General features: G+C 37.2%; 2 protein-coding genes across 3 annotated transcripts in view; both read left to right on the top strand.

Annotated features, from left to right (window-relative positions):
• KLHDC1 (kelch domain containing 1) overlaps positions 1 to 3,195 on the top strand; it is a 48,775-nt gene extending 45,580 nt beyond the window's left edge. For both annotated transcript variants that reach the window (XM_081289986.1, XM_081289987.1), the window contains one exon: positions 712 to 3,195. In XM_081289986.1, the coding sequence (XP_081146112.1) occupies positions 712 to 898 (187 nt within the window). In that variant the 3' untranslated portion in view covers positions 899 to 3,195. The remainder of the gene's footprint in view (positions 1 to 711) is intronic.
• Positions 3,196 to 15,265: 12,070 nt separating this feature from the next.
• On the top strand, positions 15,266 to 27,781 carry KLHDC2 (kelch domain containing 2). The gene is made up of 14 exons (XM_081289983.1): positions 15,266 to 15,531; positions 16,015 to 16,204; positions 19,372 to 19,451; positions 21,742 to 21,859; positions 23,471 to 23,586; positions 24,091 to 24,172; positions 24,323 to 24,406; positions 24,866 to 24,946; positions 25,021 to 25,079; positions 25,451 to 25,560; positions 25,934 to 26,006; positions 27,027 to 27,114; positions 27,202 to 27,254; positions 27,462 to 27,781. Exons 2-14 carry the CDS (start codon positions 16,052 to 16,054, stop codon positions 27,583 to 27,585), a joined length of 1,221 nt encoding a protein of 406 aa, XP_081146109.1. The 5' UTR covers positions 15,266 to 15,531; positions 16,015 to 16,051; the 3' UTR covers positions 27,586 to 27,781.
• The last annotated feature ends 79 nt before the right edge of the window (positions 27,782 to 27,860 follow it).

Here is a 27,860-nt window from a genome sequence, read left to right as displayed (position 1 = left end):
TGTAGCTCAGTGGTAGAGCACCCATGGGTTTAATCCCCAATATGTGTGTGTGAATCAAATTTATGTATACACACACATATTTTTGGTTTCCATTAGATGTGGGTCAGATACAATCTCTCTGCAATAAAAATACATGACTATTATAGTGTTTAGGGGAAAAAAATCCTCTTATGTTCCAGGCAATACAAAGGAAGTACAATGTCAGGTAAAATTTTTATAATGATTTTTATTAGGGGTTTAGTTCAATGATAGATTGCTTGCCCCCCAACACACACACACAAAAAAAAAACTGTAAATATTTTATATTATATCTTCAGGTTAAAAAACTAATAATTTGGTCTGGGGTCATAGCTCAGTGGTAGAGCACTTGTCTGGCACATGTGAGACCCTGGGTTCGATCCTCAGCACCACATAAAAATAAATAAATTAGGGGCTGGGGATGTGGCTCAAGCGGTAGCACGCTCTCCTGGCATACGTGCAGCCTGGGTCCAATCCTCAGCACCACATACAAAAACAAAGATGTTGTGTCTGCCGAAAACTAAAAATAAATAAATAAATAAATATTTAAAAATTCTCTCTCTCTCTGTCTCTCTCCTCTCTCTTAAAAAAAAATAATTAATTAATTAATTAATTAAAAAGTATTATGTCCATCTACAACTAAAAAACTGATATAAAAAAACAACTAATAGTTCTGTTATGTTTTATTTACAGGTCATGCCTAGACTGCATTGGTAAAAATGCTATTATTTTAAAAAGCCAAATATCTCTGTTACCTCCTAAACTTCTCCAACAAGTACTCAAAAAAATCACATTTTGGACTGCTGCCAATCACCGAGAAGAACAAAGAGCCCAAAAAGATGAAACAGAAAATAAGTATCAGTGGATCAGTAGCAATTGAATTGTTATATACTCTATATATCTAATACACTTAAACATAACATTTCAATCAGAGTATACATTTACCCCCCCATAGCAGGCTTTATTTAAAGGATAAAATATGAAACAAAATGCTGTGTTAAAGTTATTATATAGCATGGAATATACAGAAATGAGATACAAATACAGATTATATTTGTAAACCAGTGTCCTTATAATCTACAGAACAAGTATGCTTTCTGAAAGTAAGTACAGTTTTAACAGATATTAAATCAGTGTGTACTCTTTACTGGAAAGATTATGCAAATTTGAGAAGAAAAATTACCCTAAGGACTTCAGAAATTCCCTAACATAACTGTAGATATGTGTATAAATATTACATACCAACTTTCAGAAAGATAAATTCTCTCAAGTTGCTTTAAAATTACCTGTCTCCTATAATAGTTATTTTAAAACTTCTCCTTAAATAACTAATACAGCTGGTCAAAAAGCATAAAATAGGCAGATACCAGTACTGTATCCAGCCCTTCTGGCACTTACTTAGTAAAATGTTCTTAGGCAACATTGTAACTTTTCTTCACCCTTTGGGTGGAGAAATACATGTCCTCAATTCTGACTCCAATTAAGTTATTTAGTTTGTCCAGTTATACACACACACACACACACACACACACACACACACATATGAGGCCAAGTTTTAATGTATATAAAGTGAAGGTTTATTTTATCATACAGGCTTTGGAATATTGAGATGTGGTAATTTATTAACTTTTGAGACATGTTGAAATACATTTTGCCTTGGAAAAATAATTTTTGTAAGCAATAAAATGGGTGGTAATATAGCAATTTGACTATGAAAAGCCCACAGTTTGACTCAGTCTGCTCCATAGAGTTGATGCTTAAAACATCAGGATGTTCAAAATCCTTTGAATCCTTTTAAAATAAAAGTATTTACCATCTATCGAGAAATGGAACCCTGTATCTTTGAATTACTCAAATAGTACTTTTGCCATAATTGAGATATTTTTCTTCATATTATCACAGTCATGCCCTTCCATTATTAGGTATAATTAACTACTACAAAGCTTTGTATATAAAACTATTCTCCACACTATCACCTTACAAGTTGTTTTTGAAGTTTAAAATGTCAGAAAAATATATTTCTACATTGAAATATGTAATTTATAGTGAAAATTATAGTTTGTAGTGTCATTAAATTTAGATATATATTTTATATATGTATTGTATTTTGGATGTATAAAGCTTCTATTTATGTATTGTAATATTTGTGTTTACATTTTTAATTTATTGTACAAAGAATATGGAGTTACTGTTTCATAATTTTGTCAATGTGAACCAGTTAGTAGAGTTGATTGTACAAAAAAAAGTGTGAGTTTTGATTTTTTCTTACTGTTTTTAATCTGCATATCAGATTTAGAAAATGAATCTCACAAGTTACACACATCTTAAGAGAAATGATCTTGTTACTATGACCTTCAGTCAGCATTTTATAGTCGAGGCAAAAATATACCAAAATCTGCCAGGCACGGGGGCCACCTATAATCCCAGCAGCTCAGGAGGCTGAGGCAGGAGGACGGAGAGTTCAAAGTCAGCTTCAGCAAAAGCGAAATGCTAAGCAACTCAGTGAGGCCCTATCTCTAAATAAAATACAAAACAGGGCTGGGAATGTAGCTCAGTGGTTGAATGCCCCTAATTTTAATCCCTGGTACCCCACCCAACCCCCTAATTTTAATCCCTGGTACCCCACCCGACCCCCCCACACAAAAAAATACACATACACACACACACACCAAAACCTAATTGGTTAGTGATGGATGACATTGAATGGAACAAACACCTTTTAAAATGATTTCTGGATTATGTGGATGCTTTCTCTAGCCCTTTAAAAGAGCACTTCTGTTTTTAAATGTTTTTTTCAAAACATTAAAAGTTGGATTAGCCCCCTCAAAATGCATATTCTTGTTTCGACTTTGGGAATGAAACCTATAAATAACCTATCCCCAGCCCTAGTACTACTTTTATTTGAATTGATATTCTGTGCTGCTTCAAAAAGTTATGTGTCTTAAGGTAGTCTAGGGTAGGAGTGACTGAAATTCTGATCTTTACCTTCATATTCTGAATTTTGGCTTAAACCAGGGCTCCCCTGCTATTAGAAAGTTTTAATTTCCATAGACTAAATGGTATTTCATTCGTCACTTCTTACCAGCTGATGTTTTACTATCAACTTTTGTGGCACTGATTTCCACAGTATATAGAAGCCAGGGTATATAGAAGATAACAACAGCCTCACGACTTTACTTCTTAATACTTATTACTGTCTCTCTGGAAGATTATTCTAGCAGATTTAATGGTTTTTCTCAGATGGATCACAAAATGGGTTCTCAAGGAAAAAGAATCCTAGGATGTTCTTCACCTGTTAGGAAGGATTCTTTTAAGGTGTTATCATTTTAATGATACAATAGATAGCACATCAAATGGTATACATTTTTACAAATAGTATATTTGCACAAACACCTTTAAAAATTATTAGCCTCTCACATCTAGAAGCTGAAAAATATTCTTTAAGACTTTGTACTGTCAGTTTGTAGTGACATTTTCATTAATACATTATTTATGTTTGTGTATTAGTGTCTGAGAGATAAGTAATCTAAAATTACTAAGAATTTTCAGGGTAGTTCATGCTGTCAACAAACTTTTGGAACATTGGCAGGGGTAACCAATTTTAAGAAACATAATTCCTCTTTAAGCACTTTTTTTGGTGCCTATATTTCAACTATATAGTAGTCCCATCATCTGAAGTTTTGTTTTCTGCAGTTTCAGTTACCTGTGGTCAACCATAGTCTAAAAATATTATTAGAGTTCATTGAATAATTAAGATATTTTGAAGGAAGTGAGGGCTAGGGATATGCACAAGGCCCTGGATTGGATCCCCAGCCTTAGGGGATATATATATATATATATATATATATATATATATGTATTTATATATATGTATTTATATGTATATATGCACATATGTATATTTTTGAGAGACCACATTCACATAGCATTTATAAGTATATTTTTATAATTATTCTATTTTTATAATTATTATTATTAATCTCTTATTGTGCCTGATTTATAGATTAAACGTTATCATAGATATGTACATATAAGAAAAAAAAAATATATATATATATGGTTTGGTATTGTCTGTGATTTCAGGCACCCGCTGAGGAGGGAGGTCTTAGAACATATCCTCCATGGTTAAATGGTGACTACTATATTAATGCAATTCTATATGTGGGCACACACACACACACAAAAAAAAACATTTTTAAAATCACTCAAAGCCCATAGTTTACATTAGGGTTTAATCTTGGTGTTATACATTCCATGGGTTTGGATGAGTATGACATTTGTCCACTACTGTAGTATTATACAAATAGTTTTATTACCCCCAAAATATATTTTGTGTTCTGCTTACTCTTCCTTCTCTTCACCCTACCCCTGGTAATCACTGATCTCTTAACCATTTCCATAATTTTGCTTCTCCAGAATATCATATAGTAGAAATCTTATAGTGAAGATTGGCTTCTTTAATTAGTAATATGTATTTTAAGTTTTCTCTGTTTCTTCATGGCTTGACAGCCTGTTCATTTTTTTTTTTTTAAAGAGAGAGATTGAGTGAGGGGGGGGGGGAGAGAGAGAATTTTTTAATATTTATTTTTCCGTTCTCGGTGGACACAACATCTTTGTTTGTATGTGGTGCTGAGGATGGAACCCTGGCCGCACGCATGTCAGGCGAGCGCGCTACCACTTTAGCCACATCCCCAGCCCCAGCCTGTTCATTTTTAACACTGAACAGTGTTTCATTGTCTGGATGTACACACACATACACATACACACACGCGCGCACACACACATAGAGGTTTTTATGTGGACATAAACTTTAAGTTCAGTTGGATAAATACCAAAGAGCAAGATTGTTGGATCATATGGTTAAGAGTATAGTTAGTGTTGTAGAAAACTACGAGACTCTTCCAAATTAGGTGTTGGTGGTTTGCATTCCCACCAGCAATGAATTCAAGTTTCTTCTTTATTCCATATCCTTGTCAGTATTTGATGTTACCAGTGTTTGGGATTTTGGCAATTCTAATATGTGTGTGATAGTATATTATTGTTGATTAAATTTACAATGCACTAATGATACATGGATATTGAACATCTTTTCATTTATTTAACTTGCCATCTGAATATCTTCTTTGATGAGGTGCTGTTCAGGTCTTTTACTAATTGTCAATCAGATTGTTCATTTTACTATTGTTGAGTTCTAGGAGTTCTTTGTATGCTGTGGATAATAGTCCTTTAGTCCTTTATCATAAATGACTTACAAATATTTTCTTCCATTCTGTAGTGTGTCTTTTCGTTCTCTTGACATTGTCCTGTACAGAGAAGTTTTTATTTTTATTTATTTATTTATTTATTTTTAAAGAGAGAGTGAGAGAGGAGGAGGAGGAGAGAGAGAGAGAGAGAGAGAGAGAGAGAGAGAGAGAGAGAATTTTTAGTATTTATTTTTTAGTTCTCGGCGGACACAACATCTTTGTTGGTATGTGGTGCTGAGGATCGAACCCGGGCCGCACGCATGCCAGGCGAGGGCGCTACCGCTTGAGCCACATCCCCAGCCCCAGAGAAGTTTTTAACTTTAATGAAGTCCATCTATCTTGTCAACTATTTCTTTTTTTAAAAAAATAGTTTTAGTTGTAGATGGACACAATATCTTTATTTTATTTATTTATTTATGTGGTGCTGAGGATTGAACTCAGTGCCTCATACATGCCGGGCAAGCATTCCACCACTGAGGAACTACCACCCCAGCCCTCAACTATTTCTTTCATAGTCTCTGCTTTGTGTTGTATCTAAAGGAGATCACCATACTCAACGTTGCCCAGATATTTCTCTGGAAATATTTTCCTACTAGGAATGTTATAGTTTTGCATTCTACTTTCAGGTCTCTTTTCCATTTTGATTTAATTTTTGTGAATCATTTAAGATCTTACTTTATCTAGATTCATACTTTTGCATATAGATGTCCAGTTGTTTCAGCATCATTTTTTGAAAAGCCCATTAGCCCATGCTCTGTTAGTATTATTTTTTTTAATATTTATTTATTTATTAGTTATTGGCCGACACAACATCTTTGTTGGTATGTGGTGCTGGAGGATCGAACCGGGGCCGCACGCGTGCCAGGCGAGCGTGCTACCGCTTGAGCCACATCCCCAGCCCCGCTCTGTTAGTATTATCTTTGCTTCTTTATCAAAGATCAGTTGACAGTATTCATGCAAGTCTATTTCTAGGTTCCATTATGTTCCATTGATCTATTTCTTTATTCTTTCACCAATATCATACATTATAGCAAATCTTGGAAGTTGGGTAGTATCAGTTCCAAACTTTTTTCTTTTTCAATATTGACTTGGCTACCCTGGATCTTTTGCTTCTCCATATATACTTTAGAATCAATTTGTCAGCATTCACAAAATGACTTTAGGGAATTTTGATTGGTGTTATATTGTATCTATAGATCAAATTGGGAAGAACTGTCATCTAGGAGTCTTGCTATTTCTAAATATGGAAATCTCTCCATTTATTTAGTTTTTGGAAATCTTTGATCTGAGGGTTGTAGTTTTCCTCATATAGATCTTGTACATATTTTGTTAGACTTACACTTAAGTATTTCGTTTTAGAGAGTGCTAATGTAAATAGTAATGGTTTTAATGTCAAATTAAACTTGCTTATTGCTTATGTGTAGGAAAATGATTGATTTATTGTGGGAGGCTGCTCTGAATGAACACACCTTCAAGTTCTGATACAGGGGGCTCTGACCAATTACTACATTTTGTAGTGACTTGGGTATTGTCCCAGTTCAGATAGCAAGGTGTGGCTTCAGGTGTAGGTGTACCTGCTGGGGTTGAGTTACACTCACCTGCTCCCTACCCCTTCTTCCTTTTTTGGATAGAACTTTTTGTCTCATATACTTTAACAGTTTAACACATATGCATTAAGGATTGTTACATCTTCTTGGAGTTATTCCTTGGAATCCCCCCAAATAAAAGCCCACTTCCCACCGTGCTTGCCCTCTCTGTGGTCAGCCTCTGGTGACTTTCTCTTGCTCTCCTTTTTTGGGAGGCTTGAAGCCAGGAGCCGGGGAAAGCCATCCTGAAGCTTGTGTAAAGGTATTTCATGTCTGTGTTTTATTTTGCATCACCTGGAATTCACACAAGTGACCTTAATTCAGCTGCCTGCACTGGACAGGGGCAGCAATTTATATTAACTTTGTATTTTGCAACCTTATTAGTTCCCAGAGAGTTTTTTTTTTCATTTTTGTTTGAGGAGGTCAGATTTTCTATATAGGTGATCATGTCATCTTCAAACAAAGGCACTTCTATTTCTTCCCTATTTGTACAAAATTTCCTTGTCTTACTGAATTATATAAGGCTTCCACCATGATGTTGAAAAGCAGTGGTGAGAAGGGACATCCTTGCCTTGTTCCTGATATTGAACTTTGAATTTCTCACTATTATGTATGATGTTAACCATGGTGTATGATGTAGGTATTTTGTATATGTTCTTTATGAAATTGAGGCAATTCCTCTCTATTCTTAGTCTGTTGAGAGGTTTCATCATTAATGGGTATTGAATTTTGTCAAATGCTTTTTCCACACCTATTGATATTATCATGTAATTCTTCTTTAGCCTGTTGATATGATTGATTACAATGATTGATTCCAAATGCTGAACCAGCCTTACATGCCCAGGATAAATCCCACTTGGTCGTACTGTGTATAATTATGTGAAATTATATATAATTATTTACATATTCTTGGATTTGATTTGCTAAGAGTTTGTTGAGAGTTTTTGCATCTATGTTCATAAAAAAAGTTTAGTCTATAGTTTTCTTATACCCTAATGTCTTTCGTTTTGACATTAGGGTAATACTGACCTCATAAAAGGAATTAATAAATATTTCTATGCCTCCATCTTCTGAAAGAGATTGTACTAAGAAAATTGGTATAAATTCTTCCTTAAATATTTGGTAAAATTCAACTGTTGAATTCATCTGAGCCTGCTGCTTTGTATTTGGGAAGATTATTATTTACTGATTCAAATACTTTAATAGACATAGGTCTATTCATATTGCCTATTTCTTCTGGGATGAATTTTGGAAGATTGGCTCACTTCTTCCAGATTTTTAAATGTGTGACATATAGTCGTTTATAATATTTCTTCATTATCCTTTTAATATCTCTGGCATCTGAAATCATGTCCCCTTTTTTACTTATGTTATTAGGAATTTGTGTTTTCTCTTTTTTCTCTGTTTAACCTGGCCATAAGCCTACTGACTTTATTGATCTTTTCAAAGGATCTGCTTTGGGTTTGTTGATTTTTCTCTATTAATTTGTTTTCAGTTTCACTTATTTCATCTCTAATTTTTATGATTTCTGTTCTGCTTAATTTGGGTTTAACTAACTCTTCTGAATTCCTAAGGCAGAATGTTAGATATTGATTTCAGATTTTTTTCACTTTTCTTTTTCTAATATATACACTCCATGTTTTACATTTTACTCTTTTATAGTCACTCTTATCACTGTATCTCACAAATTTTGGTAAGTTGTACTTTCATCTTCACTTAGTTCAAAATATTTTAAAATTTCTATTGAGATTGTTTTATTTGATCCATGTGTTACTTAGTGTTTCATTTCTTCTTTGATCTATATGTTCTTTTGTTTTATGTTTTAGTCCTGGGGATTGAACCCAGGGTCTAATCCATGCTAGGCAAGCACTCTACTACTGAGCTATACTCCCAGCCCTAGAAACATGTTTAATGTCCAGGTATTTTGGTATTTTCCAGCTATCTTTCTTATATTGATTTTTAGTTTAATTCCATTGTGATCTGAGATGACATTATATGAATTCTCTTATTCTAAATTTTTTAAGGTGTGTTTTATAGCCCAGCATGTGTTTATCTTCATGAATGTTCCAGTGAGCCTGAGAAGAATGTGTTTTCTGCTGCTGTTAGATGAAATGATCTATAGATGTCTGTTACATCCATTTGATTGATGGTGCTGTTGAATTAAATTCTGTCCTTACTGAGTTTTCTGCCTACTGGATCTATTTCTGATAGAGAGTTATTAAAGTTCCCAACTATAGTGGTGGATTGTCTATTTCTCTTTGCAGTTCTATCAGTTTTTGTCTCATGTACTTTAACAGTCTAACACATATGCTTTAAGGATTGTTACATCTTCTTGGAGTTGATCCTTCATCATTATGTAATACCCTTCTTTTTTCCCTGACAATTTTCCTTGCTTTGAAGTCTGCTCTATCTGAAATTAATAAAGCTACTCCTACTTTCTATTATGGTATATCTTTCTTCATCCTTTGCCTGTAATCTATATGTGTCTTTAAATTTAAAGTGAGTTTCTTGTTAGCAACATCTAGTTGAGTCTTGTTTTTGGTGCTTTCTGACAATCTCTATCTTTTAATAGGTACATTTAGACCATTGATATTTAAAGTAATTATTGATATAGTTAGATGAATATCTACCATATTTGTCACTGTTTCCTTCCTTCCTTTCTTCTTCTTTCTTCTTCTGATTCAAGGTTTTGCTAATTTACTGAGGCTGACCTTGAATTTGTAACCCTCCTGCCTCCACCTCCTAAATTACCGGGATTACATGCATGAGCTACCATGCCCATCTATTTGTTATTGTTTTCTATTGCCCTTGTTGTTTCTATTTTGTCTGCCATGCTTTTCCTGCCTTTTATAGTTTTTTTTTAAATGGGGTGGGGGGGGGGCTGGGGGTGTGGCTCAAGCGGTAGCGCTCGCCTGGCATGCATGCAGCCCGGGTTCGATCCTCAGCACCACATACAAACAAAGATGTTGTGTCCACCGAGAACTACAAAATAAATATTAAAAAATTCTCTCTCTCTCTCTCTTAAAAAAAAAAAGAAAAAGAAAACAAAAAAAATGGGGTGGGGGCTACTGGGGATTGAACCCCGGGGGGCTTAACCACTGAGCCACATCCCCAGCCCTTTTTTATATTTTATTTTTTAAATTTTTTTATTCTAATTTGTTATATATGACAGCAGAATGCATTACAATTCATATCATACATATAGAACTGCCGCAGTCTGGCTGGGCACAATTCAGGAGCCACTTGTCAAAAGAAACGAACTTTATTTTTAGAACTACAAACACCAAACAAAACAGCTCCTCAGGAAAAAACCCTCAGAGCCCAACTGCCACCACCCGCTTCCCACAAGCCTCTTACCCACACAAGCCTCACCACCTCCCACAATCCTCCTGCTCTTAAGGCCTATCGGCTGGGTTGCATGGGTGGAGCCAAAGAAGTCCCCCAATGAGCAGCTCCGTGGAGGAGCCAATCAGCTAGATGTTGCTGGGGCCTGCTGTGAGCCAATCATCAGCTGGCAGTCTGAAGGGCAGGGAAACAGCCCAATGAACATCACCGCAGAGGAGCCAATCAGCTAGATGTTGCTGGGGCCGCTGTGAACCAATCATCAGCCGGCAGCTGGAAGTTTGCTGGGGCCCCTTTGGCTGTGGCTCTCAACATAGAACACACATTTTCATATCTCTGGTTGTTTACAAAGTATATTCACACTGTTCATGTCTTCATACATGTACTTAGGGTAATGATGTCCATCTTATTCCACAATATTTTTTACTCCCCTTGCCCCTTCCCTTTCCTTCCCTCCCCTTTCCCTTATCTAGAGTTCATCTAGTCTTCCCATGCTCTCCCTGTCAACCCCACTATGAATCAGCCTCCTTATATCAGAGAAAACATTCATTTGATTTTTTTGGGTTGGTTAACTTCACTTAGCATTATCTTCTCCAACTCCATCCATTTACCTGCAAATGTCATGATTTTTATTCTCTTTTATTGTTGAGTAATATTCCATTCTGTAATATATACCACATTTTCTTTATCCATTCATCTACTGAAGGGCATCTAGGTTGGTTCCACAGTTTAGGTATTGTGAATTGTGCTGCAATAAACATTGATGTGGCTGTGTCCCTGTAGTATGCTGTTTTTAAGTCCTTTGGGTATAGACTGAGGAGTCGGATAGCTGGGTCAAATGGTGGTTCCATTCCAAGTTTTCCAAGGAATCTCCATACTGCTTTCCATATTGGCTGTACAAATTTTCAGTCCCACCAGCAATGTAGGAGAGTGCCTTTTCCCCCACATCCTCATCAACACTTATTGTTGTTTATATTCTTAATAGCTGCCATTCTGAGTGGAATGAGATGAAATCTTACAGTAGTTTTGGTTTGCATTTCTCTAATTGCTAGAGATGTTGAACATTTTTTCATATATTTATTGGTTGATTGTATATCACCTTTTGAGAAGTGCCTCTTTAGTTCCTTGGCCCATTTATTGATTGGGCTATTTGTTATTTTGATGTTTAGCTTTTTGAGTTTTTGATGGACCCTAGAGATTAGTGTTCTATCTGATGTTCAAGTAGTAAAAATTTACTACCAAGCTGTAGGATCTGTATTCACCTTACTGATTGTTTCAAAGTATTTTTAGTTATAGATGGGCACATTATCTTCATTTTATTTATTTTATTTTATGTGGTGCTGGGGATCAAACCCAGTGTCTCACACATGCCAGGCAAGTGCTCTACCACTGAGCTACAACCCCATCCTCTGCATGAGTTACTTGAGGAACTCCTGAAAAGATCTCCAGGTATCCAGAGAGCCTGGGGCCATGCTTCCTCTTTGAGAAATTCTGCTTAGAGTACAACTAGTTAATGTGTTTTAAGACTTTTTGTTTTCATTCTCATAAGTATAATAAGAGTATGGCTTGATATATATATAGAAATTAAAAGCGATTATTATAGTGTTGTATTAAATGGTAAACACATATACACAAACACACACAGTCGGTCCCCAACTTACAATGGTTCCACCTAGTGATATTTTTATTTTATAGTGGGTACAGAAGTGATTTGTATTCAATAGAAATCATACTTCAAATTTTTAATTTTATATTTTCCTGGGATGTGGATTATGTGACTCATACTTTCTTGCAATGCTGAGCTGTGGCAGTGAGCAGCTGCTCCTAGTCAGTCATGTTACCAGCAGTGTAAACAACTGGTATTCTATAGTGTGCCATGTGCTAAAGCTATGATAGTAATTTAGGTGTATTAAATGCATTTTTAATTTGTGATAATTTCGACTTGCAGTGTGCTTACTGGGATATAACCCTATCCAAAATTAAGGAGCATCTGTACATATTTGACTCTAGGTAAAATATATATTAATTCACGCATCCAGAGATGTTGTTTATGGTTCTAGATTCAGTCCCCTTGATGCTGTGATCCCTTAGGATTCTGAGGATGGAATGTAATGTAGAAATTTATAATTCCATAGGAATCAAGCAATTACCTAGTTCAAATAAGGAGTCTTTCATAAGAATTTTGTAAGTATGCTATTTAGAAAGCATTCTTCAGTCTATTCCCAATTTCATATCTCTAATTGCTATGGCAACTCAGATCTGTGACAAATATTTTCTGAATGCTCCTGTTGGTGAAATAAAATTTAAAACAAAATCTCTCAACCCAGAACATCTCTCCACAAAAACAGATAATGCAAACAGTTTTGGTTGTTGAATAAACATTAAACCAAAATGTGATGTCTATCATAGGCAAGCTACTTAAGAGATCACAAAATCAAAGAAATATCATCTTTTTATACAGTGATGCAGAAACAGTCCAATACATACATGTTCTCAAGGTAAACAATAGCTACTTCTAAAATAAGACTTAACAGCTCCATTTGTCGCACATAGTTCATCCTACAGTCACCTGGTAATTAAGGTAACTGTTAGCTAGTCAGCTTCATCCAAAGGAAAAACAAACTTCTCATGTTTTTGTGACAGGAGGTCGTTTTATAACTTGGATCATCACTTGAATAGGGTCCTACTTCAAGTTTACAATCTAGTAAGGGGAACCAAGAATGACAAATAATTATATTGGTTTTAGTTGATTCAGAGCTATGGAGAAGCAGAAGCAGCTAACAGTTTCTAACAGGGAAACTAAAAGTTGCCTGGGGGAATCTGGGTTTCCTTGAGAAAATTTGAATTAAGTTGAGAGGTGACAGATGATTTAGATTTCTAGGAATAGGGAACCACAAGATGTGAAGGCCCTAAGTTACAAAGAGCCAAATGTGTTTCAAGAGCCAAGCGAATGCTAATGTAAACTGGAAGGAGCAAAGGACAGCCCCAAAATGGAGCTGGAAGATAAGCTGGGGCCAGGCTATGCTGGGTCCTGTACTCACCAAGATAAGAATTTTGAACTCTATCCCAAGAACTGTGAGAGCCAACTCAAAAGTTGTTAGTAAAGTTGAGGTAGGATAAAAGGCGTGAGAAATAAATAGAAAGGAGACATAAAGGGTGGGGTGGTGCACACCTGTAATCCCAGAAGTTCAGGAGGCTGCAGCAGGAGGATCCCAAATTCAAAGCCAACCTCAGCAACTTAGTGAGACCCTGTCTCAAAGTAAAAAAAAATAAAAAGGGCTGAGGATCTTTCTCAATGGTTAGATACCCCTGGGTTCAATCTCCAATACCAAAAATCAAAATAAAGCAAAGCAAAACAAAAACAAAAAAACCACAAAGGAAGGAAAAGGAAAAAAGATTTTAAGGATTTTAATTCAAAAATACTTCAAACTTTTCCAGGCCCTTTGCTCCCTGAGCTGTCCTCCCTTGCCAGCCTGTTACTCCCCAATTCCTGGGAAATCTGTAATTTTATCTGTGAATCATTAATTAAACCCCCAATAAATAGACTAAGCAAGAGCAAATATGATGTTTCAAGGAAACGATAATTTAAGGGACTTTTCCAGCACGACTGAATGATCAGATAAGGAAAACCATGTCAGCCTGAAGATCTTGACTGTCCAGACCACCATAAACCATCTTGAGATTGCCAGACTGGGATCTTCCTACATAGACACCCCTTTACATAGGTATGTATGTACGTACTCACTGGGGACTGACCCCAAGGGAACTACTGTACTACATCCTCAGCCCTTTTTTATCTTGAGAAAGTCTCATTAAGTTGGTTAGGGCCTAGCTAACTTGTGGAGGCTGGCTTCAAACCTGTGATCTTCCCGCCTCAGCCTCCGGAGTTGCTGGAATTCCGTGCGCCACCGTCGCCACGCACCAAATTTCCCTTAAAATAACTGCAGGGGAACCGTTCAAACCTGTCTCTCACTCTGAATAAGGACCTGCATTCTCCCTTGAAGGTGTACCTACGTTTCTAAATGACCCGTCGATGTCCCCAGCTGGCACGTATTGAAATTATTTTCCCTTCTATGCCAAGAACCCCGCTGGTACTGAGTCGAGTCCCCCACTTCTCCCCGGCAACTCTTCTTCGGACTCCGCTTCGGACGCTTCTTCTCTCGTGTCAAAATGACGTGATAAAGATTTGCAAAGCTGCTTCACAATAAAACTTTTCTAACCCCAAATTATACTAAGCGCCGGTGGCGCGCGCCTGTAATCCCAGAGGATCGGAGGCTGAGGCAGGAGAATCAAGAATTCAAAGCCAGCCTCAGCAAAGCAAAGCACTAAGCAACTCAGTTAAGACATTATTTCCAAATAAAATACAAAATAGGGCTGGGGATGTGACTCAGTGGTCAAGTGCCTCTGAGTTCAATCCTCGGCACCCCCACTTTCCCCAAAATTGTACTAAGCACAAATCCATCACATCGGGAAGGGACACTACTCCAAGAAATCCTGGTGAGGCACATTGGTGAGCCTTGTACAAACCAAGGTGAGTAGCAAAGAAAGTCTCAACAGCTACCAGAGAATTTGTTTCTTTTTGGAGGCTTAAATTAGTCCTATTAAGTAACTCTCTTCTCTGAATTCAAGTGAGCATAATGTCAGCAGAGAAAGTTTCAGACAACAAAAATTTAAGTGGAAAAAAAAATGCTTTGTTGTTCAGTGTATTGCTGTTCTGTGTAGTGTTCCAGGGTGAAGAAGGGGGAAGAGAGGACAATGAAGCACGCCGCTCCCACCGCAAATTCTAGAAGCACCATCAAATTAGGAATTTAAGATGTATTCTAGTCCAACCCCTAATACGTTACACGTGAGTTATGTAGTTTAGATAATTTGTGATTTCCTTTTGGCCTAACTTAAATGTATCATATAAGAAAAAACAAAACCCCCAAAACCTGAGAATAGGATTCGCTTTCCTTCTGGAGAGCTGAGCGGTTACAGTTTATGATACGCCTTTTTAATACGATTCTCCAAACTGGGAGGCAGTTTGCAGCAGTAAAAATCAGAACGCCCGCGGAGCCTGAGCAGAACCTGCAGGGAGCCCAGTTGGCACCGCTCAGCGAAGCTGCGAGTCACTGGAGCTGGGGTCACCGGGCCCAGGCGCCACCCTCCTTTTCGCAGGAGAGCGGGCATTTACTCCGTATCTGAGAAGCTAAGATTGGAAACTTCCTGTTGGGAAATTTTGATGCCTTGTCCAGACTGGGAACCCTTTGAAAACACCCTTCAATTAGAAAGGAAAACTCTCCAAAAGAAAATGGAATGCGCGAATTTGGCTAAACCCTAGCATATCCTTGTAGCTCCTCAAGGTAGGGGACTTGGAGCGTGCCTGGACTTCGCGGGGCCACGTAGGCGTCCAGGCCCAGGCACAGGGCGGCGGGGCGGGCTGCGGCGACTGCGGCGGCGGGAGGACCCGGCGCTGGGGGCGCTGAGCGCGGCCGCAATTCTGGAGCCAGACGAGCCGCGTCAGCGGAACCGGCGGCTTCCGGCCGCGGCGTAAACAAGGGCCCTGGGCTGCTGGAGGCGGGGCGCAAGGCTGCTAGAGCTAGCCAGTCGAGTGGGCAGCCCTCCCCTCGCTGCTCCTGCCCTGGGCCCCACTGCTGTCCCTCGCCCCCGACCCACTGCACGCAGGGCGCCGGGGCGGTGGAGATCTGAGCTCGGAAGAGCAGGGCGGGAGACCGCGCTGGCGGCCAGCAGGCCTGCACGCCGCGCCTGTCATCGCCTCTGCCTTCTCCTGGCTACGCGCCGCTTTGCATTTCTTTCCTTTTCTTTGTCTCTTCCCGGCTCACAAGTGTGGACATTCTTGGTGCACGAAAGTGCAGCCTCAAGATGGCTGATGGCAACGAGGATCTGCGGGCGGATGACTTGCCAGGGCCAGCTTTTGAGAGCTATGAGTCCATGGAGCTCGCCTGCCCAGCCGAGCGCAGCGGCCACGTAGCCGTCAGCGACGGGCGCCACATGTTCGTCTGGGGCGGCTACAAGGTCAGTGGGGGGCCGGCGGGCTTCGCTTGGCTGGTGCGCGAGCCGGTCAGTGGCGAGGCGAGCAGCTGGTCAGTGGCCAGGCAGGCAGCAGGAGCGGGCTGTCCAGGGCGCTACCCAAACCTCTCGCCACGCGACTCTACCCGTTGGTTCTTTTACTTGGGTGTGTGTGTGTGGGGGGGGTGTCTTCTCGTGAGTCCCCCAACCCGTCTCAAGGCTCCACGGCGGTTGTCACGTCAACCTTAGCTTACAAAGCCCGCTTGCCGCCCCCCCCCCCCGCATTGTTGCTATTGGAGCGTTATTCTGGAGAGGGCACTGTTAATGTGGGTTGGTGGTGGCTGACTACGGAACAGGTTTTATTTAAAAGGGTTGGGGGTGTGTAAGGAGATGGCGTTATGAGGTCACCCGGACCCTTTGTCCGGACTACTCAGGAGAACTTTACCTATGAAGCTGAGGCCAGTTGGGCCATAGGTAGCCTTGCCCACTTACGGGGTGGCCCAGATGTAGGAATACCCTGGAATTCTGCAAGGCCACGGAATCGCCTTCTTCAACCTCCCCGCCTGTGCAGTAAGCAGTACCAGCTACACCAGACTATTGTTTGAACACAACCATTTTCCCTCTGGTTTCAGCCGTGAAAGGGTTGAAGTTTTTAAGAAGAAACCTCCATTTAGAAAATTAATGGAGTATTTCCACCACTAACCAACCAATAACCCCTAGCAACATGTTATTAGATCGCAGCTCTTTGACACCCTAATCATAAAACGTGCTTAGTTCAGTTTAGAGCCAGTTGCACCGCTTCTCCCGCCCCGCCCCGCCCAGCCCACCGAGGAATCCTACCCAGATGTCTTCAGTGTAAAACCGTGCTCGCTCATTCGTTCTCTTCTTTTATTGGTTTCAGTTTTCCAGTGACACTCTACATTCTAGAATTCTCTTATTAGCTGGGGTGGCTGTGATCCATTTCGACCACGAAATCCTTTATTCCTTTTGGTTTTGTAAGTGGTCAAAGGGAGCATTGTCTAATGTCTGAGACCCCAAGTTCAATCACGTGTCCCGCGGAGGTTTCATTTGACGGGGGCTGGGGGACTTGCTTCAGGGGTAGACCTGTAGACTAGCCTCGCACTCCGGAGGCCTTGGTTGGGTGGGGAGGATCTCCCTCTTACCGAAGACTCGAAATCTAGTTTCTTGCACCTATGCCTTAAAAGAGTTGCTTTGTGACTCTGGTAACAGTTTAGCTCATGGTACAATTGATCTGATCACAGTTGACCAATTTTGAGGTAGCTCCCAAAGACAGCTGTCCTGACACTGTCATTTGGTTCAACTGCAAAAGTACTTTGCTTTTCCAATCCTAATTAACCTGCCATGTTTTCCCCAGCTTCCCATGAATAGGTGTGTAGAAGGTTGGGGAATGGAACTGTGAAGAGGGAGACAGTAGGCACAGGAAACCCTTGGAGATTGTTTGAAAGGTAGTAATCTTTGGCTTCCTTCATAGTAGTGTTTTTCTCCCCGTGTCAGGCTGGTCTCATTGAGATCAGGATTGGGGGTATGGAATAGTGAAGAGGGAGGGATTAAGTATGTAGTGATCATTATTAAAATGTAAATACTTTTGAGGGGGAAACAGCATTCAATCACACTTCAGTCTAATACTACTTTATAATTCTATCAGTAAAAATCAGCATTGAGGGAAAAGGATTTTCAGGTTGTTGGGAGGAAGAGGACCATCACAACAGATTCTGATTAATTTATGAGGTCCTGGGGGTAATTTACCAAATGCCCACCCTCCCTCCTTCATTTATTTATATTTATATATATATATATATATATATATATATATATATATATATATATATTTTTTTTTTTTTTTTTTTTTACTGGTACTCTTGACAGCAGGCACAGGAAACCCTTGGGAATTGTTTCAAGGGTAGTAAACTTTGGCTTCCTTCATAGTAGTGGGTTTTCCTCCCCAGGCCAGGCTGGTCTCATTGAGATCAGGATTGGGGGTATGGAATTGTGAAGAGGGAGGTTAGCAGGTTAACTTTCAATGCTTTCTCATTCTTTTTTTCCTACCACTTAAGTGATAGAGTAGAAAAAGAAATGTTTACGTGGTTAACTGATCTATTGCTGTAGTTTACTATCCAAATTTATTGGACTTTTACACTAATTTTAAGTGAACTGCATTTTCAGTTTACGGTTTGTGTTGACACTGTTTAAGTGGCCAAGGAGTACCTAGTTCTACATTTTTCCCACTTCAAGTGGGAAATCTAAATAAGATTGGTGAATTTTACTAATATTGCAGTATTCCAGCTTTGTAAGATGTTACTAGTGGGGAAAAGTGGGTAAAAAGTACAAAAGAATTTAATTATTTCTTACAAATTCATGTGAATCTATAAATATCTCAAAGTAAAAAATAATAATTTAAGAAATGCAAAAAAAAAGAAAAAAGACAAAGTGTACAGGGAGGATCAAAGACTGAAAATGTGAGGCAGTCATCAAAGTTCAGGAAAGAAGAATTCCTGCTTCCACCATAACTTGCTAAGTTGGGCAAATTACTTAACCTCTCCAAAAAAACCTGTTGTAATATCAACTACTTTTTTGTTGTAAGTACTGAATAAAGAGATTTGTGGAAAGCATTTGGTTCTGGCATATGGTAAGCTATCTTTAGGAGTTAATACCTGAAGGGAATCGGAATAAAATAAGGAACTTACAGTTTTGCATAAAGACTCAATATTCACATATTTGCAGTTATGCCCTCTATTTCTTGTCATAAAATGAGAGAAAGGAAAACCTGGTTAGAACACCACACATATGTTGGCATGAGTTGGCCACTTTGTATAGTCTGCTGGTCACAGCACAGATAACCAATCTCACCTGAAGTCATGCAACTGAAATTTGATGCATGGTCTCTTTAGGATAGAGCAGCCTTAGCAAGTTCCCAGAGGCCTTTCAACTCTTTGCACCATTACAATGCTATATAAAAAAATGTGCATTAAGGACTATTTACATTAAGCTTTACCCTGAGTATGTGGTAAGAGTCTAGGAGAATTGTGCATTTAATCTATGTGTAAGGCTTATTTATTTTTTCATTCTAATTTCATAATTGCATCCTTAATTTCATAATATGCCTCCTTAAAATATCAACTACTGTTATTTGCAATTGTTTTGATTCTTCTTAGAGTAATCAAGTCAGAGGATTATATGACTTTTATCTGCCTAGAGAAGAACTATGGATCTACAACATGGAGACCGGAAGATGGTAACTGGGTATTATGTGTGTGTGTGTGTGGGGGGGGGTTTAAAAAAAATTACATTGCAAAGCAAAAAAACATTTTAAGGAGCTAGAGATATAGTTCAGTTGGTACAGTGCTTGCCTAGAATACACAAGGCCCTGGGTTCAATCCCCAGAACCACCACCACCAAAAAAAAAAAAAAAAAAAAAAGATGCTACTCTGAAAACAATGTTTTAGTTTAACTGTTTCATTTCTGTTTAAAATATCTTTTCAGAAACAGTTCAGTAATTACTAGATACTTTTATGACCTTAGAATAAATTTTTATTCAGGGCACTGTAAATACTATTCAGGGCTCTATAAAGTACCAGGAGGCAGCAGCTTCAGACCCTGGAATGAAAAGATGATAAAAGTTCCATATACCCTTTTAAAATATATGATATCTTAAGATATATGTCTTCTGTTACATGGTATCTTAAGATTTAGTTTGTTTGAATTGTTAGGTTTTAGATGGCTTAGAATTTTATCTGCTAAAAATAAGTTCTACACAAATCTCTTAAAAAAGAGTATATTCTGGCCTGGTGATATAGCTCAGTGGTTATATCACCCTGGATCACCCTTAAAAAAAAGAAAAAAAAAAAGAGAATGTTCTCTTTAAAAACCAAAATGAATCTTTTCTTTTATATAAAACTGGAATATCTCTTTTGCCAATTGCACAACAGTGATAAAGAACATGTCATTCAAATTAAAATGTTGCTCAAAGTGCTGGGTGAACCATGTATGGGGATTTATAAAAGGGTTTCCAATGGTTTGGTTTGTGAAAACTTTGCACTTTGATATTTTACCTATTGTAAATCTAAGAACAAGAATATTAGAATAGTAGGCCCACTTGAGGACTGGGGCTATAGCTCAATGATGTGAATACTTGCTTAGTAAGCATGAGGCCCTGGGTCAAGTCCTAGCACTGACAAAAATGGAGGGGAAGTCCCACTTAAGAGTTAAACTAAAAGTCAGGATTATTTCTGGATTACAGCAAATCAGTGTTACTATGAGCTATTTGCAAATCTTTTTCTAGAGAACTGGAAACTTTTACTAGTACAGTATTCCCTAATAGAGGACTTCTACATATTTTTAAATTAAGAGTTTTAAAGACTAGACATGGTGGCATACACCTTTAATTTGCAGTTTAGGAGGCTGGGGCAGGAGGATTACAAATTCAAGGCCAGCCTGGGCAACAGTGAGACCCTGACTCAAAATATTAAAAGCTAGGAATGTGGCTCATCTATCCTGGGTTCCATCCCAATAGCACACATATATAACGTTTTTTAAAAATAAGCCTAACAAAATGAATAAATAAGTAAAAATAAATTTAAAAAAAGACAGTCAAATTTCAGGGTTAGCAAAGATGAACTGATAAATGTATCTGTGTGAACAGAGGACCTTGAATGTGCTATTAATATTATGAATCCTAGAATTTTTTGATTCAGATTCATTTTTAGATTCAGAATGAGTCAATACATACCAAAGCACTCACAAGTACCTGGCACAAAGTAAATAAACACCACCACTTAGGTGTTTTGAGTATTACATAAGAATCTGAATCAGATTCATTCAAATGGCTAAAAGGTGACTGAATAAAGAACACTGAATTAGTCTATCAAGACTGGGAATGTTGAAGTTTTCCTCCTGTGGTCTTGACTTGAAAATAAAACAGCTGCTTATGGCCATGTGAATAAATAGCATAGTTTAGTTTGAGAAATATAAAATGGTTCCCAGAATAATAAAGTATAACACAAGGGGTTGGGGTTATGGCTCAGTTGTAGAGCACTTGCCTAGCATGTGTGAGGCACTGGATTTGATCCTCAGCACCACATAAAAATGTCCATCTACACTAAAAATATTTTTTAAAAAGTGCAACATAAGGGGCTGCAATTGTGCCTTAGTGGTATAATGCTTGCCTAGCATGCATGAGGCACTGGGTTCAATTCTCAGCACTGCATATAAATAAATGAATAAAATAAAGGTCTGTCAACATCTAAAAAACACTTTAAAATTAAAAAAAAAAAGGTAACAACATTTAGGGTTTCAGAATCTCATTTTGCCTGCATGTAGGACCAGCTGGGCTCTATTCATTGTCCACAGAATAGAAAAAGAGGAGAAAGGTTCATCCCTTGGATTGATTTCAGGTCTAAGAGACCCTAGATATACTGGCCCTGTTATTTTACTCCCTTTATTGAGGAACTATAAATAGAAGAAAATGAAGTTTTGCCTTTCTTAATTTTTGGTAAACTTATATATATTCAATTTCCTTCCCTCAGGAAAAAAATTAATACTGAAGGTGATGTTCCTCCTTCTATGTCAGGAAGCTGTGCTGTGTGTGTAGACAGGGTCCTGTACTTGTTTGGAGGACACCATTCAAGAGGCAATACAAATAAGGTTAGTGTTCTAAGAATTATGGCTCAAGGCAAGTTTATTCTTTTAGACGACCTCACATTACCCAAGTCAGGTTATGTTTATATCTGTTCCAGTTAAAAATATTATGTACTTTGATCAGGATACAAATTGGAAACAAGATGTAATCATGGAGGGAAGGGTAAAGATGAACAGAACAATCAGAAAGTCATAAGGATAAATTGACACTGAAAAAAATTCAGATAGTAACATTTCTATAATATGATACCCTAAGACACTGCTGCTCAGATTTTGCTCATATATATTTTTTTTCCAAATTGTCATTTGTTCTCTTCAGACCAGTAAGAGACAGATTTAAGATTCAGAAGGACACATGATATAGGCAGACTCCTATCAATTCATTTATTTGGCAACTTGGTAAGCACCTTATATGCCAAGTTGGACACTGCAGAGAAAGATGAATGATAACAGTCTCTACCTCAAGGAGTTCAATCTGGAAGGGACACACATAAGTAAATGATTATATGCACACAGCCTGACACAAGTAATAATATAATAAATATTATTAATTCTAAAAGAGTCCTTGACATTGGGTTTGGTAGAAAACCAAAGAGTTGGTCAACCAAGAGGTAATGTTTAAACTGAATAACAGGGGTAGTCAATGGTGCAGAGACATAATCAAGTATATCTTCCTCAAGGAAATGCCAGGGATTTTTTTGTAGGTGTGATATATGGTTTAGATGGTTTCAAACTGTGCTTCTAGAAACCAGGGATTTCTTTGAGGTACCCATGAGAAGAATGAATGTATAGTGTTAGGTGGGCTCCACACTGCCCCTCCTTCCCCCATTTAAACAAGTATTAACTCCACTTTTGTTTTTACATATTGGGCTTTCAAGATTTTTGTTTAAAGAAATGGTTCTATGCCTAAGAGGTTTGAGCTATAGTTTGGCCATGTATTTTTCAGAGCCCTGGGGGAGAAAAATAACTTTGACACAATCTGAAAAAGCTTGGAAAGGAGAGCTGTGATTTTTAGAGGGTGGTCACAGATGGCTAGGATTCAGTGTTCTAAGTTTGACCAAAAGGAAGCTTGAGTGTTTGAGAAGTGACTGATATGTCAATATATCCAGTTACCTGGATGGGTAGACAACATTTAACCTTTTAAGTACTGATGGATCTTTAGCTCCCAGAATTAGGAGCTCCCAGGTAGGCACTGAAGATGTGTTTGTTAAATTGAACTTAAAGGTAAAATTGATAGACTTGATTTTGGTTTTTGGTAATACTGTCCTAATATGTATAAATCAAATCAGTTTGACTCAATGTGCCTGTCTACAGCAAAATAAGGAACTTATGCCAGACGGTAAATAAACACATTGTTGATTCCTTCATCATAAAAGGGTGGCTATGAAAAATTAGTTGAAATAACTGTGTTCTTAGTGATTTAGAAATTTACATTCTGTCACAAGTTCTTAGTAATCTTGACTCCGACCCACCTGGCAGTCAGTCTATAGTCACAATTTCAGTAACACTGAATTAGATGGCACCTTTATTATTATAAGCCACAGTAAAATTAATTGCTAAATAAAGTTGAATTTCTTCCACATAACGAAATCTAACTGAATTTGTTGCTTCTGACAGTTCTACATGCTGGATTCAAGGTCTACAGATAGAGTGTTACAGTGGGAAAGAATTGATTGCCAAGGAATTCCTCCATCATCAAAGGACAAACTTGGTGTCTGGGTATATAAAAACAAGTGAGTTAGAAAGTAATGTAGGTTTGGATTTTTATGCAGAAAGTAGTTTACCATTCAAATATCCTACGCAATAAACAGTATAGAATATAACTCATAGGACCAATATGAATATTAAATATATTAACACATAAAAGCATTTAACACAGTACTTAAGATATAGTTAAGTGTTAGCTATTATTATTTGAATAAGTATATTCACATATATAAGTGTAACTTTTCAACTTGTACTATATGTCAAATTAAGAAAAAAAAATCACTTAGGAGCCTGAGGAAGAGGACTGAAAGTTTGAGGCCAGCCTGGGCAACTTAGACTCTGTCTCAAAATTTTAAAAATAAGATAAAAAAGGGCTAGGTATGCAGCTCAATGATAAAGCACTTGCATAGCATGCACAAGGCCTTGGGTTCAATCCATAATATTGCAAAAAAATAGTGAGAAAAATGCCTTGGGTCCTATCCTGTGGATGTTTGAATTTTTAGTGTCTTTTTTTTTTTTTAATCAAACAGGCTAATATTTTTTGGAGGATATGGCTATTTACCTGAAGATAAAGTATTGGGAACTTTTGAATTTGATGAAACATCTTTTTGGGTAAGTAAATTTCATGTCTGCATATGGCCTACTTAGTATGTTGACATAATACATTTTATATACACTAGTAGTTTTGTTCACGTGGCTGTGTAATTTTATAAACATTATCTGTAAACTAACTCAAAGAGGGTCTTTTTTTTTTTTCTGTAGAATTCAAGTCATCCAAGAGGATGGAATGATCATGTACATATTTTAGACACTGAAACATTTACCTGGAGCCAGCCTCTAACTACTGTGAGTTAATAAGCAATAATATACCATTAAAGCAAGGCTATTTAGAGGAGAGGGGAATATGCCAGAGTTGGGAGATGATGTGAAATTATTGTTTCTTGTTTTCTGGAGAGACAATCCATAGTTTTCATTATTCTCCAAGGAACTTAGAACTCAGAGTAGTTTAATGAATGTATAAAGAGACTAACCCAACATTTATTACCTAATAGATGGTATATAATAGCAGCTGTTACTGGTAATATATAATCTAGTTCTAGATGGGAACTTACATTAGATTTCCTTTCCCTCTGATACATATTAAATAATGCATCAGTCTTCAGTATTGCTGTTGTTTAGAAGTCTGTGCTTCAGCTTTTAAAAACTCAAGTATTTTGCATATTCTTATTCTACATCAAGACTGGATTTTCCCTATTTCTAAATAGTTCACTTATTTATTAAATTGCTTTTATTACTTTTTAATAGGGTAAAGCACCTTCACCTCGTGCTGCCCATGCCTGTGCAACTGTTGGAAACAAAGGTTTTGTTTTTGGAGGCAGATACCGAGTGAGTATATAAACAGTTTCAATAGCTTACTTTTGAATTCTTCAAAATGTAACTACTTAATTATCCTTTTTTAGGATGCTAGAATGAATGATCTTCACTATCTTAATCTGGATACATGGGAGTGGAATGAATTGCAAGTATCACTTTAGATAATTATTCAGAAAAGTTTTTTTTAAAAAAAACCCTTTCTCCCTATACCTTATTATGTAATAAACTTGCTTTAATCTTCTTTAACTATGAATTTAATAAACATGATTACCAGGGTTCTTAAGGATGGAATCTTATTTCCAGTTTCAAAAACTATGTGCCTGGCATAGCAAGCATGGGCTTTAATGTTTGCCTTATTGGGGGGGGGAGGGGGGCAGTATAAAGCATGTAGTTAATACTCAGACCCTTAAGTCTCCTTTCCTAATAATCCCATCTAAATTTTAAAAGAAAACTTAAATATTTCTCTGCATTAAATATAGTAGCTACTTTGAAACAGATGTTGTAACTTATTTTCAGAATTCCACAAGGTATATGCCCTGTCGGCCGATCCTGGCACTCACTCACACCAGTTTCTTCAGATCATCTTTTTCTCTTTGGAGGATTTACCACTGAAAAACAGCCACTAAGTGAGTCTTTAAAAAACTTAAATATTTATATATCACTTACATATGATTTTCTGAAAATCATTTTATTTTAGATGTATCAAGAGAGTATAGGGTTGGCTTGGAGATTTATTAATTTTGATGCCATACATACTGAAATTATGCTACATTGTACATATTATGTCATAAATCCATTCCTTCAGTAGAGAAATGACCTGCAGTATGTAAAAGCCTTGAAAGGCTGTAACATGCAAAGGTGGTTAACTGCAGAGAAAAAAAGGAGGGGAAAAAAGGAAAAACTTCATTACTTTTTTTGCACAAGTTGTGCCCTTTAAACATCAATGTCATAATGAAAGATAAACATATATCACAGCTTTTTAAATTTTGCTTCAATCAGGTGATGCCTGGACTTACTGCATCAGTAAAAATGAATGGATACAGTTTAATCATCCCTATACTGAAAAACCAAGGTATGAACTATTTAAAAGATAATGCTTATACTGAATTAGGCCTAGAAATGTGCAAGACTAATAAGAACTGAGGATATTTTAGCTATATTTTACCCATATTCTTATTTTAAAAAATCTTGGTATCTATTAGGGTTTAACATCATACTTCTCAAAGAGAACCAATATTTTTCTTTTGTGATACTGGAGATTGGACCTAGGGGCCATGCACATGCTAGGCAAGTACTCTACCATGGAGTTATATTCCCAGCCAAGGAAAACCAATATTAATTTGAGTATCAAATGCCTTTCTGTTATTATCTGTGTAGGAAGAATAGGGCTGCCCTTTCCTTCTGCTATCAAAAAATTATTGACACAGTTAAAACTTAAAAGCAAGTTGTTTACCTGAGTTGAACGGCACCTAAGTTTGTAATTAAAACAAAAACAAAAGGAACTTGTAAGAGGAGAATTTAAAAATCTTAATGCATGGGAAGGTAAAACAACTGCTGATTAGATTTACAATAGCAATGTACAACAGGATAAATCAAATTATCATTGTCAAATGAATTGTTAAGGACAATGATTTACTCAGCAATGGAGTTCAAAGCACATTTAGATATATCACCTGCATTTTTCCCCCAAACCTCTAATGCAAGCACAGGCATGCCACTAAGATTTCATTTGGTTCAAATGACTTTTCTATAGAATTATCAGGCTTTAAGACTTTCAGCTTATGGCAGAACTTCAGCACCCCTCAGATGTTCTGTGTAAGGCTAACTTATTGCTATCAAAGACCTACAAAACACATAATTGAATTCAAACCTCTTCACTCCATAAATGAAACAGAGACAAATAATATCCATATAAAATCAACACTGATTTTTCTAGTTCTGCTACTTTTCCTTAAGGTTTTATTTCTCATGGTCATGTTTAGGCACAACAACTATCCTAAGATTTCTAATCTTTATTTCACTAGTTATGAGTGTGAATGATCCATTTGGTCTTCTGGGTGACTTCAAATTCAAGTTTTTTTTTAAAATTCAGGCTATGGCATACAGCTTGTGCTAGTGATGAAGGAGAAGTGATTGTTTTTGGTGGGTGTGCCAACAACCTGCTGGTTCATCACAGAGCTGTAAGTATACCACTTCATATTACTACTGAAACTTATCTGTGATGCACTTGCCTTTTTGTTTTTAATGTGTTCACTTCTATTTTTCAGGCACACAGTAATGAAATACTTATATTTTCAGTTCAACCAAAATCTCTTGTACGGTAAGTAAATTTTTCCTTGGCACTTGACACTTTAGTGTTCTTAAAAAAAAAAAAAAAGGTTTATGGATTATTTAAGAGCAATGAATCTTCATTGATGTAATCAGTTCCTAAAGAAAGAGGTTTATTATTTATTTATTTAATTTTAAATTCAAGTTAATGTACTTTAAACAGCAAAGTGAAATTATTTTTCTTTTGTCCACTTTTCAGGCTAAGCTTAGAAGCAGTCATTTGCTTTAAAGAAATGTTAGCCAACTCGTGGAACTGCCTTCCAAAACACTTACTTCACAGTGTTAATCAGAGGTTTGGTAGTAACAACACTTCTGGATCTTAAGGCGTCATAGATAATGCCTCAGATCTCCTTGCATGGACAACAATCCTGTAATCATCACAGAGTGGCATCATTTGTATAATTATATGCATTGTTGTAGTTTGCAGCTTTTTGATTTTAATGTGCATGTGAATGGCCTAGAGAACCTATTTTTGTGTCAAAGTTTACAATAAATGTATTTAACACCAGTAACTTTCCTGTATTAAAGCAAAAAAAAAAGTAACACTTAGGCTTTTTACCCCAAAGAATGGTTATTACATTTCCTTTTGTTAACTTCA

Source organism: Spermophilus citellus, assembly GCF_964194105.1.
Source record: "Spermophilus citellus genome assembly, chromosome: 4".
Classification (NCBI taxonomy): domain Eukaryota; kingdom Metazoa; phylum Chordata; class Mammalia; order Rodentia; family Sciuridae; genus Spermophilus; species Spermophilus citellus.
This window is presented reverse-complemented; position numbering and strand designations above follow the sequence as displayed.

Excerpts from the sequence above, each read along its gene's own strand:
- KLHDC2 (XM_081289983.1), top strand. The coding sequence starts at position 16,052 with ATGGCTGATGGCAACGAGGATCTGCGGGCGGATGACTTGCCAGGGCCA. Across the intron at positions 19,452-21,741 it reads AACATGGAGACCGGAAGATG|GAAAAAAATTAATACTGAAG; the intron begins GTAACTGGGTAT and ends TCCTTCCCTCAG. Across the intron at positions 27,255-27,461 it reads CAACCAAAATCTCTTGTACG|GCTAAGCTTAGAAGCAGTCA; the intron begins GTAAGTAAATTT and ends TCCACTTTTCAG.